General features: G+C 36.4%; 1 protein-coding gene across 4 annotated transcripts in view; it reads right to left on the bottom strand.

Annotated features, from left to right (window-relative positions):
* The window catches only part of LOC128990281 (uncharacterized), a 188,886-nt gene that overhangs the window by 88,682 nt on the left and 84,556 nt on the right, over positions 1–15,648 (bottom strand). Inside the window, exon 1 of one of the 4 annotated variants that reach the window (XM_054412602.1) lies at positions 7,329–7,624. The exons of the other annotated variants lie outside the window; for them this stretch is intronic. Within the exon in view, the coding sequence (XP_054268577.1) occupies positions 7,329–7,345 (17 nt within the window). The 5' untranslated portion in view covers positions 7,346–7,624. Of the gene's footprint in view, positions 1–7,328; positions 7,625–15,648 lie in introns of those variants that run through there. 4 annotated transcript variants of the gene reach the window in all.

The raw sequence follows: 15,648 nt of genomic DNA, 5'->3' as shown, positions 1-15,648 counted from the left end.
TCATTTTATTTCATCAATAACTAAATCAGTTTAAGCGTTACAAATAAATTTCTTCCACAATATCTTTATATCTTCTTCAGCTGGTGACTTACGGCCGTTTGCGAGAGGAACGAGTTTTTTGGGATTACACAACTTCCGAATTCCAACGCCCCCGCGGGTCAAGAGGCACGTGGTCCATTGTCAGAGATCTTGTCACATTTCGTCACAGAGCTGTGAAATCCGATTACGGGATTGGCTAGGCGAGGATAGGATTACACTGCCTTTTGTGACTTAATTACTTTTGAAGTGTTTGTTGCTTTGGTGGGAGGAAGGCAGATGGTTCGAAATGAGATTTATGAACAGCGCGTGAGGATTAGCTAATTAAATTGAAAGATTGATAACAATTGCTTTAATCTGTGAATTCCGTTAGATTACGTTGAATTGGGTATACATACATTACTATTTAAATACCTCTATGTTGTCGTACTTCGTATTAAATATGAAATTTTAAAAAAGAAAATTTTGCTTTGAGCAAGATGCACCAGCCTCCTTAAAATCATCTTTCGTTCTAAAGGTATGAACTCCCTTCATAGTTCAACAATAGAATCAACTAAAATATAAAACCTTTTATTACGTTGGAAACTGACATAACTGGAGACTTTATTTCTCTCAAACCTGATACTATCTAGTAATTAAATTTACGAGACAATTTCTCGAGTAGAACATCTGGTCAAACGAGGGAATTTCAACGCTAGTTTTTCTCTACTACAACCACGGTTGTTACAACTGTAACGCCACGAGGCTAATACCGTTGCCAACAGGTCCAGAGCTCGTATAATATTAACTACGAGCTAATAACACAGCATGCCGCTGACACGCTAGCCTAGAACGGAGATTGGTTGCGCAATGCGCAAGCGGCTAGCGGTCTCGGCGCAAACAGCTATTGGAGCAAACAGGCTTCGGTATATTACAGGAAGTGTTACAACAATAAGGAGTTAAACTTTACTGCTTTGTAATAATTATATTAGGAATGTTTGGTGATTTCAAATCAGAGTGCGTATGAACCCATTATACAGTGGAACCTTGATAAGAAGACCCTCGATAACAAGTCGCCCTTGATAACAAGTGTCATTTTCAAATTCCCTTAAAATTATTTTATCCCTAATCACATGTTATTACAAACCTCGATAAGAAGTCAACCTTGATAACAAGTGTTATTTTACAATCCCCATGAGGGTCTTGTTATCAAGGTTTTACTGTAGTATAATGTACAGCTGTTTACAAAAAGCTACGTCAGATTACAGTTGATCTAGATTACCTTAATGGCGTTTTATATAATTTCATGTCCAATAGTTTGGAAAGTGTTGATGTAATGTAATACTGTTTCTAAATTGTCAGACTCAATCATTAATTAAAAATTAGTATTAATACAATTTTAATACTTTTAGTTTTGAATCGTGTTTTTAGAGTTTAACACACATCCAACAAAATATAACATGAACTGTTATGACCTCTAGACATACTTGATTCCAAACAAGAGTATGTAAAACCTATTTTCCTCAAAAGCGTCATTTAACCGAACCCCCCAATTTCGTAACAACAACCAAAATGGCTAGTTTCACCATAGACGCATATGTATTGCTAAACAAACAAATATACCTTAGGAGAATCAAATTCCTCTAAAATTGCAGTTATGAACCAGGTAAACAGCTGTCCCAAAACAAACAAGCAGTTTGAGGTTAAGATTGAGGTTAGTTGGCAACCGTAGCCACAATTGGCTGATAACGCAGACAGTGAGAACCAGTTTAACAAGGCAATCATAAGCCACCTTTGCAACATTAAGTGTGAGAACTGAGACTGATAAATTGCAAAACGTTCCCATGTTTTGCCTAGGAAGACACCCGCCGACGCCTGGTAGCCGAAGACGCACGAGAATAGCCGAGCTTACACGAACAGGTAAGAGTAGTCCCGGTATACATAAAGGCCGACTTGAAGGACAAGTACATTCCTGCAGCTAATTAACAGCATATTTAAATGCATCAAGGTGAAAATAATCAGGAGTAAAATAACCCCTAAACACAGGTCATCTGTAACTTGTAAAACGCTCGGTTGTCGATAAATATCAAGGTAATATTAAATGGCAGTTTAGATGTTTGTCGGAAGTCAATAAACCGAAACGTGAAAACACTATGACCTATTTATTCATAGATAATTTTTCGGGATGGATCTATTTTAATTCTATGGTTTTAGTGGATTGAGTTGTCAAATACATGGGAGTATTTTGTCTCGTATGATGAATAATTTTGTTTCTTAATATGTATGGTGTATATATGTGTGTATATATACACCATGACGTAGGAAAAAGCACAAAATAAGGTGTGATCTAATACAGATGGATTTGGCAAAATAAAACTTAGACCTTCAAAACAGAAGTCTTATGCTTTGATTACGAGGTCCTAAAGAGAACGTCTTAATGAGAAATATATTTAAGATAAATCTATGACATTAGGATAATACTACAGTTTTAATTGATGACTCGTTATTGGTTTGACACGTGAGGTTATTGTATGTAAAAAAATTTACCCTTTATCAAAATGTATATTTACCGGATTATGAGTTAACAGTATTATGTTTCAAGTGTTATTAGACATATTTTTATTTAGGTACTTTTCGTAAATTAGAATCATCAGATATTGTAATAAAAAAAGTTTTTGGAAATCGATGAGCATTCAAACAGTGTAATTACATGGCTTCATTGAATGCACCTACGGCATTGATCCCGTCACAACTACTTAGCCATGTACTACATCGTAGGTTCTATCACTAGTACGCTCTCTAGCACAAGAGATGATAGAGGTTCTACGGATGACTGACAGTTACAGCCAGGGCTGGAGATTGTCAGGGGCAAATTGACCCCATTACATGTCTCAGAACATTAAACGAATCAAAGATGACTGTGAGTGATTCCAAGGTAAATAGTAAAAGTATTGAAACATCCATGTATGTTCGAAGAGTTTTGGTAGAATTTTGCCTTAGAATGGAGCTTTTAGTGCAACTTACTATTATTCTGTCTGGAAATTACGCAATTATCATGTTGTGTACCATCTTACATCCTATGACCTAAAACCTCCAATAAGTATCAAAAATACCAATACGTATCTAAAACATAACAAGATGTATATATGAAGATGGACTAACCATACGAAGGGTTTGTGGTATTTGAATAAAGAAACTCAAAATTGTTTTAATCACAATGGGTGGAGTAATAACTGTTTATTTTGGTACACCTATATTACGTTCTAACATTTTGAACTGTGCCTACAATATAGCAAATATGGGCAGGAGTAGTACTGGAAACTCATTTGATTTGGAACTTGCTATTTCAACTCTTTGAGTATGAGGGCGTTTATCGTACTCAATAACTAACCATTAATTAGTACGTTCATATTATTGAATATGTATAGAAAATTAAAATGCTTAAAGATTTTGATGATGTTCTCAAATTGTTCCTGGGCTCCTCTTAGCAGCCTCATTATGACAATTCCTGGATTTAGTTTACGTTAGTTAACCCGGCCACAAAGTATTTAACAGGTCCTGGAAGGATTGGCCACGGTGTTGCAAGTGGAAGCAGTTGGAAGGGCGTAGGAAGGAAGCGTCGTCTTTTGTTTTGCCTCTCTGGAAATTGGCTCAAGGAGAGTCCCAGGCTCAGGCTCTCGCTGCCGGCATTCGCGGGAACTGGTGTTGCATGGCAGAAATGTGCACAAGCAAGATAATCCAGTAGTACATTTAATTTGAGAGCTAGTTTCAAATCAAATGCTACAAAATATTGAATATCATTCATCTAAATGCATTGCAAATTGTGTTTATGATAGGGACCTCATTGATTTACTAATCTCAGTTTTCTATAGTATGAAATATATAAGTGTAAACCTAAGTTTTTAAATTTTGGAAGAAACAGAATTAGGGACCTGAAAGAAAAAGTAAATTATTGAAGCTTGGTTGGATAAATTACGTAATTTTTAAGGGTAAAATGCATTTTTTTTTAGTATATGAAGTTGTTGCATCAACCTAACAAACGATTAGAAATTTTCAAAATATCAAATAGCGTTATGCACGAAATGAGATTATTCTTATAAGCGACTATACCAAAGAAGAGCTGTGAGAAATTATGCAACCGTTTGGTTAATGCGTTGTCAAGGGTTTTGAGTTATTGATATGCTATAACTGGTTTATTCCTGAACCAGGATAGGTGTCTAAATCCTATTTAGGCTCTGCCTAGGGGCCAACGGATAGACTAGTCTTTTATAACAAGATCTTCATCGCTAAAACCCACGCAAGTTTTGCCCAGTATCCCACGTATCTCAAATAAAGTTTAACTGTATTTTAAACCAATGTAAAGGCAGTTTATAGTTTGGACGTATATGTTAAGATATTTATCTAAGAAAATTTAGACCTTTAGGGTAACGTTCGGATACTTGTTATTGTAAGAAGTGCGCTTTAGATTTTAAGAAATTCTTATATTAGTTTTAATGATCTAATTTCATTAAAACATTTTAAATCATGAACATTTCTAGATGTATATTTTTTTACGTGTTTGAATCATTTGTTTCGTACAATAGCTTTTGTTTCCATTTCAATCTGTAGGATTTTCACGGATGAAAAGACAACAGTTGTAAAGAAAGTTTTTGGAAAAGAATTATTCAGAAAACAACTTGTTAAACAGCGACTAGCAAAGGTATACAAGAGAGTGCTACAGGGTACTGTAGACTAGTGGCTATTGAATAGAAATGACCAGAGGCGACAGAGGTTAAGCCATTGGACAATGGAGTATTGCATCAAACTGCGATCAGCGCAAGGCCGGCTTACCTCACGGCTGTGGAGTACCTCAGGGGTCGTTCTTGGCACCCTCGCTGTTTCTACTAGACCTACATGTTCAATGCCGCACGTACGTTGTGGTCGACTCCTTCAAGGTCTTAATAGTTCCAAATGGATCAGTGGGTGTGGAGGTACTACTACGTAAAACAAGTATTACGTGTTTTAGACGGGTAAAGGGTATTGTGTTCCTGATGGAAAGGTCGTTGTATGTATCTACAACAAATCTACTGCATCTGTTTCATATGGAATATGGAGCATAATTTACGGTACTGCAGTATGCACTTTCTTATGGAGCTACACAGTATGGTATTTAAGATCCCTCATGGTAAAGTTCGTCATAAATTTAAAATTGTGAAATTAATAGCCAGCAGACATGAAAATCGTAACTTCTTATACTAGTGGCTTTTGTCCAGTTATCAATCTTTTGATGTTGTTTATTTTTTCAAAAGTCGAGCAAGTGAAATTTTTGAATTACAAAACAAACCCTTAAATTGCCAAGTACCTACACATTACCCAATAGAAATTTAGAAACAATCATGATTTTTGTTTTGAAATTCTTAAATGTCAAGATTTAAATACTTATTTTTATGTATTCAGAAATTGTATTCTGAAACAAAAGTGCTTACATGAATTTTTGCTGAATTTTACACGATAATGAATTGCATAATTTGTCTATTTAGGGTCTTGGTCCTGCAAAGGTAAACTGAAGCCTCGAGGTCACACAACAATCACTTGTACAGCCAATTAGAGATTCCCTAGTCATTACCATGGCTTGTTATAACGCATTGCAAGGAGAACCTCTCTATAAAAGTTGGAGTCAAAACCCTCAAGACAGTTGCCAAGCGGGGAACTGTCGCCAAATTCTTGGCACGAGTTTGTTCCCAGAAGTCACAGAATAAATTATTGACTTCTACGTTTTGTGTTTTTGAAATGCGAAAATGTTGTCACACTGAGAATCAGGCCAAGAGGTGTGTTCAGGTTTTGGAATGTAAGAAATGTTATTTCATTCATAAAACATTTGAAGACGTTTTCTATTAATTTGTAAATACATTGTTGCTATACTTTATTTGATAAATGTCTCCCAAATATTTTAAACTTTAATTTAATCTAGAACTTTGATTTTTGCAAGAGATGTTTAAAATAACTATGTTTGCACAAGGAACGGTACAGTTTATGATTTCCTAACCTAATAGTAACACAAAACGCATAAGAATATATTATTTACGTAAACATTTGTACATACAGTACTCGCAAGTTAGACCTACACTGTTCAAATTAACGTTTTGGACAATTATTTTCGAAATGCCTTTGGACTCACACTTTACATGAATAACTTATGTAAACCTTTTTAACTGTTTAACGTACCATGTAATATATACAAATCATAACATTTAGGAAAAGTACTCATCCTACAAATGGACATCCACTTTATCGCGAATCTAAAGTATCATCACACTCCTTATTCATCTAATCTTGGTGCTCATATCCAAATCACATTGTACTCCGTTACCCTCACAATGTGCAAGTGCCGCCTACAGGGTGAGGTAATACCGAGGGCAGTGACCTTGGGCAAGGGCGTACCACGGACTCTCGCCGTATAAGGACCACGGGGGCGTCCTGGCGTCCAGGCGGAGGCCTACCGGGGACACGTCCAGGACTAACGGACTCGGGTGATAACGTGTCCAAGAGGAAGTAGGTGGGAGCTGGAATAATGAGAACTATTCCTAGACTGATATAGAGCTAGGTTCGCACCACGTAGGTGTCGCATGGGGGACCTAACTGTAAACTGTTGAGAAAAGGTGCGAAGATGTTTGTTTGTAACGGAAATGGAAATGTTACGGAAGTTGAATACAAATGATGAAAACAGCTGTACACATTTACTATATAAAGTGATATGTAGAGAGAGACATTTACGTTTCTACTCAAAACACGTTTAGTTGTTAAATAACTTTATATCTACTGTTAGATTCATAAAACCTTGAATTAAACAAGGTTGTTAATTTTGGGCTTCCTAGTTCTTAAAATTTCTGCAACTTAAAAAAATATTTTTTGAATTAGTGTGGGTTATGGTGCTAAGTGCAAATAACACTTACCCTACGCACAGTATTAAGAATTCTCTTCATAGTTCAATTATATTTGTCTTTCTCAGTTACTTAAGGAAATCCAAATAGAAGTAATGCACAAAAAGTTAAGTAACCCTCTAAGAGCAATTCTTGGCGTTTGCCCAGGAGACTCCTACACTGGACACTTGCTCTTTGATCTTTAACTTTTGGTATTTGTGTAGGCAAATGTCAACATGGATAGAAGTGAGAAAGTTACAGGTAATGGAATTACATAAAGAGATGGCTTGGTGTACTCATCCTATTGCTGATCCTTGATCACATTTCATGTTATGAGAAGGTCCCTAGATAACGGAAACTACTTTATGTTTTTTACAAGATGAAGTATAACACTGAATAAATCTAGAACATTACCTGAACCTGACTGCCATGACACAGCCGTTTTATAAATCTTCACAACGACCACAAAAGACGCACAAAACTCACTAGCTCACACCACACTACACAAAGGCTACCGATCTACACAACCAATGACGTCCGAATGAAACTTCCAAAGGTCGAATCAAGGTTGTGAAACCTCAACACATTCCCCAGGATATTTCTGTAACGGTTTGAATCACGGTGAACTATTTTTAACGAGAACTGCTCCGGTTGGTTTCATCAATGGAGCTGCCAGTTGCAAGTGCACGTTCACAGTTCCCAGCTGTTCTCACTGAACCACATGCGTCAAGAGTGTGAGTCAAGCAACCTTGCCACGAGACTACGGTTTCATAAGCGGCTACAGTTGCAGCGTAGGAAGTGCAAGCTCGCCTTTGCCAGCTTTTTGTGCAATGCGTATCCTGTAATACTCGTTCAGTTTCTTGTCGGTAAAGTAAACCCTTTCAAGGGTGTTTCAAGAGTTTCTAAGTTTCTTAGTAGTGGCCATGGTACAAATTTTATCATAAGGATTCGAATTAGGCATTCGATTAGTATTTTATGCCCAAGCCTTATTAGGTTAAAATTGAGAAACATTTTGAGTCTTTTATGCTTCTCGAGTGAAAAAAACAAACCGTTTGATCAAAAAAGTTGGTCAACTAGTTCGTCGATAAAATGTTTTCTTCTGGACTTTATGGATAACGTTGGTCTACTGGCTTGCCACGCAAGTAGCGTATTGGGAAAATAGTGTCGTAATATATACAAGCACCTTGGACAAACCATATATTGATCTCAATAAAGATGTCATTTTGGTTTACAGTTTAGTCTCCATAAAATTTCAATAGGTATAATTATTTTCAGGGTAAGGATTTTTTTTAGGGTAAGGATAGCACTACTTTGATGTCGAAACAAGGATATTGACTTCTACAATGCTTTAACTAATGTATAGACACAGTAGAACCTTGATAACAAGTGTTCATATGGAAATGTTCAAATATGTCATCAAAGCTACTTACTCCTTATCGAGGTTTGCAATACCATGTAATTAAGGGATAGTAAAATCAAGGACAATTGAAAATGACACTTATTATCAAGGGCCACTTGTTATAGAGGGTCTTCTTATTGAGGTTCCACTGTGTATATTTTTACCCTGGAGCCAAACTGACACTTAATATGCCACCGTCAACCTTGTGGGGACGCCTCCAACTACAACAGGAACCACATCCTCTGCAGACTTCCCTTGCTTCCTGAGAGCGGAGCGTTCATTGCCACCAGCGCCTGACTCACTGACACGGTTACTGACTATCAACTGTCACAAAATATATAAATACCCCTGCCGCAGCAAACCTGCCGTCTAAGCGAATTTCCATTTGGCCGAATTGATTTTCAATTGATCTATTTAAATAACATTAGGTTTAACGAGTACCTAGGTTTGCTGCTACAAGGAAACTAATAAAGTAGTGTGTTTTTAGTAAAATATTGATAGCTTACTATAAAATAAATAAATTTGCCAAGTTTGATCAAAATATATCCATAAACAAGCAAACTACAACATTTTACAATATTCTCCATAAGAATAAAATGGGAATTTTAAATTTACCATTTTTTTAGTTTTCTCCGTAACCAATAAACCAACAAAAACACTTTGATATACTGAATTGTTTGTTTTTTTAATCTCTTTAAGCAGGTTTAGAGAAAAATTGGTAAATTATGTGCTTTGAGGGTAAGAAGTGAGAAAAACCAATTTTTACCCCATAAAACCCTGTTCCCGTGGTCCGATCATGCTGGATCGCGAACTCATTCAAGTTTATCCCGCCTTACACCTTCAAACCAAATTTCATCAAAATCGGATAAAAATTACTCAAGTTATCGTGTTCACGGACACACACATATATATATATATATATATATATATATATATACATATATAAAAATTTGAACGAATGGTGTTTTTGGCCTCTGGGGACATTAAAATGAAAAAGTAAATCGGTCCCGGGCCTAAGTCTTACCATGAGACCTACGGTAATAGCTACTTCCCTATAGGGAAATTCGCTAAAAATATAACATATGAAACAAAATATATAGCAAAGAGGATGGCGACTTTTTCTATGTTGACGAACATTTCTGCTCGTGAAGAATAATTAGTTGAGGGAGTTTTGATTTTTCTAGGTAAGAACCGACACTAAGAATAGTTTGAGAAGATAACTTTTAGCTGAGAACCACTGCTTATGACGTTTAATCTTATAGTTTTTTATGCAGCACTAAAGAATATTTTTACTCATAAGACAACGATCGGATTTCTGAAATGTTATGAGAGGATAATGAGTTTGCAACTGTTTTATATGTTGAGTTCATTTTAAGATTGTTCCTCCTGATTCTGCTTAATTTATTAAACCTGTGTTTTCTTCATTCCTGTAGGATTTAAAATGCGTTTTCCCTTTAATATTTGAATAATTTTTGTCATCTAGTTACACCATTCATCACATCGTATACCAACTCTGTTTTGAGATCACCAATCAAATCCCTACTATATGAAATACCTAATCCCGATATATCGCAGCTTCCTAGATACTTTCACATCAATCTAGAAACGCAATCGAGTTCACACCTCTGCCATAATTTGTGACAATCACTGTCTTCCTTCGTTACCGAATAAGCTTAAACACAATTGCGATTGCGCCACGGTTGCACAAGACAAATTGAACAGTGGTTGTTTGTTGGTTGCTCGGGTCACGATCCACACAATTAACAGTTTCTGTTGCATTAACATTACGCGCTCTTCCGGGAGGAATTGCTACCGGGCTGCCACTGTGGTTTACACTTGTAAAAGGCCACAACAAATACATATGTCGTGGTTTTTCAAAGTTGAAAATACTATTGAAATGTTTAGTTGTTTTACTACTTGTACTTGAGCTGTTAAGCAAGAATGTGACCGAAATGAGCTTCTGTTAACAGCTTGCGTGTCTTAACGGATGCAATATTTTAAGAATTGGTTCTTGATTTCTGAATATTAGTGTGATTGCAATCAAATTTTAATTGTGATACACAATTAGGAGTTTTAGAAAAACTAAAGCTGATTAAAATATTGTATGCCAAAATATATATTTAGAAAAAAAAAATAGTTTCACTGTCATCCAAAAATGTATAAATCCTTCCAAACGTCCTTTATGATCCCCCGCGCGTTGTGATAAAGTTTGACTAGATTTACGGTTAAAATTAATCATTGCATAGTTCTAAAGAAAAGAAACACTGTAAACCAATTCGAAGTATATTTAGTATTGCACTACAAATTTCAAACGTACATTACAAAAATATCGTGTCCGGGTGAAACCGTCCAACAAACGGCGCAAGATACAACTTTCATGTACTTTTTAGTAACTCGCCCTTTGAGGATGCACAAGCTATTTATGTAAAACAAACAACAGCTAACTCATGGACGTTAATTATTAAATAGGAAATACCATTATAAACTTTGCCACTAACAATATTATTTACTTACACCTCCATCCTGAACGAAGGACCACTAATGGACTGTCCACAGTATCAACATTACCGGACAGCCCAAATAGCTCGTCGTCTCCACGTGACGTCACACCTGTGAGGTCACATCTGTGAGGTCATATTTGACCCTGTGACCTCACCGGGGACGGCATTGTCAAGGCCTCTGAGTTAGCGGTTTTACACCTATACTGCGAAGAGGTTTCATTGTTGGGTCCAGTGAGGCGTCCTCAATGAAGATGAGTAAGGAGTTTGTTGGAAGAATGTCCGGTACTGACGAGTGTGGTTTTTGTGAAGGATTCTGTCTTGCATTACAAAATGTCTATATGTTCATTCATTTTATAATTTTTTTCATTTAAGAAGTGTTTGAAGTCTTTTTCACGTATTTTCAAGAGATGGATGTTTTATGTAAAAAAAATAGCTAAATAGGTACAGTGTTTAAATGAGCTTAAATATTTGTGAAGAAGGTCACAAAAACTAAGAACACTAAAATCTTTACTCGTTGCTATTTATTTTTGAAACATTGTTCCTTCAACAATAAAACCATTGACTTTTGAATACTGATGTTGACATCTACATGGAAAAGCTGAAGCCTAGTTTCTATTCCAATTATATATAATTGAAAAGGTCACTTATAATTTATTTATTTTTCACTGTGATAGTTGACGAAATATAACAGATGAGGCTTCTAATAAGTTTTCCTATCGGTTTGGATGGGTTGTAAATTTTCGACAGACAATTTTGCACTTTAGAACACTCTGTTACAGCTCCTAAATTCAACCATTTGTTTCTCAAACTTGTTATAGTTGCAATTAAAATGTTTCTACTCCTATCAAAGGTAAAACGCACTATTACATATTGGTATGGACAGCGATCCAAGAATTAACGAACTTTTCTAGACAAGCCATTCAAAATTGTTGAAAGAACTTTGATTGCAGTAGAACATTGTACTACGAAGTTGTGTACATGTTCACATTACTCAACGATCAATAATGTATTCTACAAGCGTCCAAGTATAACGGTCAAACTGGCCAATACAGTGCGTGCCATACGTGATAGGCCGTGACCTATAATAACTGACTTTTCAATTTAGGAGAGTAGAGCTACACTACATATTCATCGTTGGTTTAAACTGAAAAATCATTACTTTCTGGGATAAAAGACACAAACCGCACTTTTTCACTTATTCACCAACCTGTGAGTCTTACACTGAGAAAGATGAGGATAGAGAACTATCAGATTTGGTGGTGACAAGCATTTTTCTGTACCTGGAAGAGGTATTCAATAGGATTTTGTGAAGGTCTGATTCAAAGTCGAAGAAACTATATATGGAAGTATTTGGGGGACTCAAGGAGACTCAAAAGATTTGCCTAAACTTATGTCCGTGGGCTTTGGAGACATACCACTTTAAGAAGCTATTCAGCAAGCGATACAAATCAACGACGTCCTTTTTATCTGTGCTGAAACGTTCATAAAATAGACGAAATCTAACAAGTTTTGAAAAATAAAATTGAAAAAAAAACTCAGATAAAGTAACACTACTAAAAACCGTGGGATTTGGGAGAGCAGGATGTATAGCCTAACTATGAGGGGAGGGCTGTTTCAACCAACGATGTTTTAACTACTCCTAAATATAACAAGTTTTCAAAAGTAAAATCGAAAGACATCAAACTAATGGTTATTATTTCATCAAACTGGAGGATTTGTGACTGGATGGGATTTGACGCGAAGCAGGATGCGTAACCAGATGAGGGCTGCTGACCTTGGTTATGTGATAGAGCCAGGGAATTCCGCAGAGAAAAATAGACAATTAGATACAGGAGAAAGTGCTGCCAGAGGGTTTCCTGTGGTGTTTGTCGAGGAGGAGCGATACGTGGTAGGAAGGTGGAGGGGAGTGTTTACATGGAGAATTTGATACAACACCTACCTAGTGGTAGATTCTAAAAATGTTGTTCCTTAAGATAAATATTTAAAAACTAAAATATAAGCTATCATCATATACCCTCTAAATGATTGCTATGCATGGAAATGTTTTTAAACATTTACTTTATAGTCTACATTTACCGTGGGTTTCTCAAAAAGGTTACTAGGTACAACTCTGAAATTAATTTTTTTACTATCCTTTATAGATATATTTTCTGAAGTTGCACGTATTGTAAGTGGAATCTTCATTACAGTGGTGTCATTTCCAAATTCGCTAGAATTTACTTTACTCCTAATCTCGTTATTGCAAACCTTGATAAGGATTCAACCTTGATACCAAGTTTTATTTAATAGTGCCCATGAGAATCTTGTTTTCTAAGTTCTGCTATAAATTGTAATCTTTCTTGTAGTGTCTCATTTTCAGTGGCGTTGTATTGCTCGAGGATGTTAAATCATAAATCTCATATCTCACGAAGGATGAAACTCAAGTTACCAAAAGTAAACCAGAATCAACATTTGTAATTTTTCAACCAAAGTATTACTTGAGCGTAAATTTCTTAGGTAGTGCCTACAGTGGACAAAGTCTGGTGGCGAAGTCAATGTATCTTTATGATCGGTCACGCACTTCTTTTCTGTCACCACATCGGATATTTTTTTGATCGTGGCTCAAAATGTTGAAGATGTTCTCCAAGAACATACTCGTTGAACACTCAATTCTGCACAACTCAGTTGCAGAGCGGCAGAGCGCCGCGTCGCCAGCATGTGTGTACGCATAACAATGACATTACCATAGAATGGGGCGAATTAGGCAAGAAGGGCGACCAGCGGCGTCTCTGGAGGCGGAAGAACCATCCGTGGGACGTCGTAGGAAAGCGTGGGACTTGGCCGAGAGGATGGGACGTCCGATGGGACAGCGATCGCCGATCATCGGAGGATCAGTAATATAGACTTTCACTTCTTTGATTGCCTGGGAGAGTCTTGGTGAATTATGTCTCGAAGAAGATTATGAATTCTGAAAATCTGTTGGGTTGTAATTTGTGGAAGTATGTACAGTGGAGTGGGTCAGTTGAATGAACAGTGAACAGTTTTTTACCCGTGCGTCTGTTCTGTTATGAATTTTCCAGGTGCCTGTTCTTAAATAAGCAATATCCATCAATTTTCAAAAACATGTCGTTCAAATAATAAACCTTACTAGCGGAAGACAATTGGCAAGTAGATTACAAAATCCGTAATAGTTTAAATAACATAAGATTACTTTTTTGTTATATCCACCCTTATATAAGTATCTATCTGAGGAAGATAACTACCTCAGATTTATCTATAGTAGCTGAACTACGAACCATAAACGTATTACAGAAAAATAAATACTTTGGCAGAATAAATAATATAACAGAACTCAAGTGTGTTCATAATTTTAACATCATTCTTTGTTGTTCATTCTAAAGACAAAATGTTAACCGTTTCTTCTTACAACTTACAATTCTCTCTTCGTCTTAATTTCTCATATTTTTGTCGGAATACAAAGGCAAAAACTTCACTGGGATCAAAAAATTCAAACATCACGAATACTAATATTATCACCATGCACCAAGCATACAGGCAATTTCCATATTGCCCACCTAAGTGTCCCGCCACTTTCACATCCATACACCAACACGCTACAACGGAAGGCGGGAGGCGTGCTATCAGTATGTTCACGAGTGTAAACTTTGTAAGCAAGCGTGAAAGAGAGGGAAAGTGTGAACACGCTCCACACACGTCACGGAACGTTTAACGATTCCAGAGCAAAGTCGCGATTTCACCCGAGGCAATCAGCTGATCTAGATAACAGCTGATCGCTTGGTAGAAAATCAGCTGATGTGGTATAGTGGCCAACAATGTGATGGAGGTTTGACGATGTTTTGTACGAGTTGTCTTCAGCGAGGCGAATTAACCAAGCGAAACCCCACGATGACCTCATTGTTGTTGCCAAACCGATGAATGAAATGAGTTAATACGCGTGTTTTCCCGCCAAACCACGGATTGGATCATTGGTTCTAATCCAACGGTCCATTGAACAGTTTCGTCACTTGTGTGTCTATGTGTCTGAGGCAATACCAACCAACAACCGGTGCGTGACACAGGTTCGGTGGTTTCGGAATGGATACTATGGAAATGTCTATTGCGGAATATTGCCTTGACAGATATTTCGAATTAAGGAACACATTGTATGGATCTGCAAGTAAAGATGTTTGACCTAAATTGGCCGTTACTGTGAAATATTTATCTGTGTTGTTATTTGGAGACGGTAAAATACCGGTAGGCCTACAGTTAAAAGGGCAGTCAACACATGATGGGCAAGCCCATCAAAATGATTTAAAATGGTTTAGTGTTAAAGATTTTGTAATTGAAGCTTAAAAAAGTGAAGAGAAGTGTTATGCTCTAAGAAGGGTTGACGAGTACGGCTTAAAAGTATGCACAAGAAATGCTATTGTTTTTCTTGAGGTGTCTACATTTCAGCTCTCTTTAAACATAGTTACTTTATGAGTGAAGTATATAAATAATATTTTCTAGCACTCAGTGGTATTGCCATCCATAAACAAACAGAAAGAAGATACATTTTCTAATTTTAGTATTAGGACACTTTAAACTGATAAAGATTTATTATTTAAATAATATGTAAACTTTTTGTTTCTCATATAAGAATGATTCTCACGCTTTAAGCACTCCAATATACGTAACTAATTGTGTGAAAGTAGGAAATTATTCTAATCGCATTTTATCGCTAAATCATATACAATCACTAGTAACGTTTCATAATTCAAATCGACACTTTCGCAAGAATAACAAATGAAGGTGAAATCTTCTCCATATTTATAAGACAGTTACATCCAGACTAGGCAGTTGAAGAGCTGCAAAT

Source organism: Macrosteles quadrilineatus, unplaced genomic scaffold (assembly GCF_028750875.1).
Source record: "Macrosteles quadrilineatus isolate MER2022 unplaced genomic scaffold, UCM_ALF_1.0 Scaffold_3__2_contigs__length_128488019, whole genome shotgun sequence".
NCBI classification, from domain to species: Eukaryota; Metazoa; Arthropoda; class Insecta; order Hemiptera; family Cicadellidae; genus Macrosteles; species Macrosteles quadrilineatus.
This window is presented reverse-complemented; position numbering and strand designations above follow the sequence as displayed.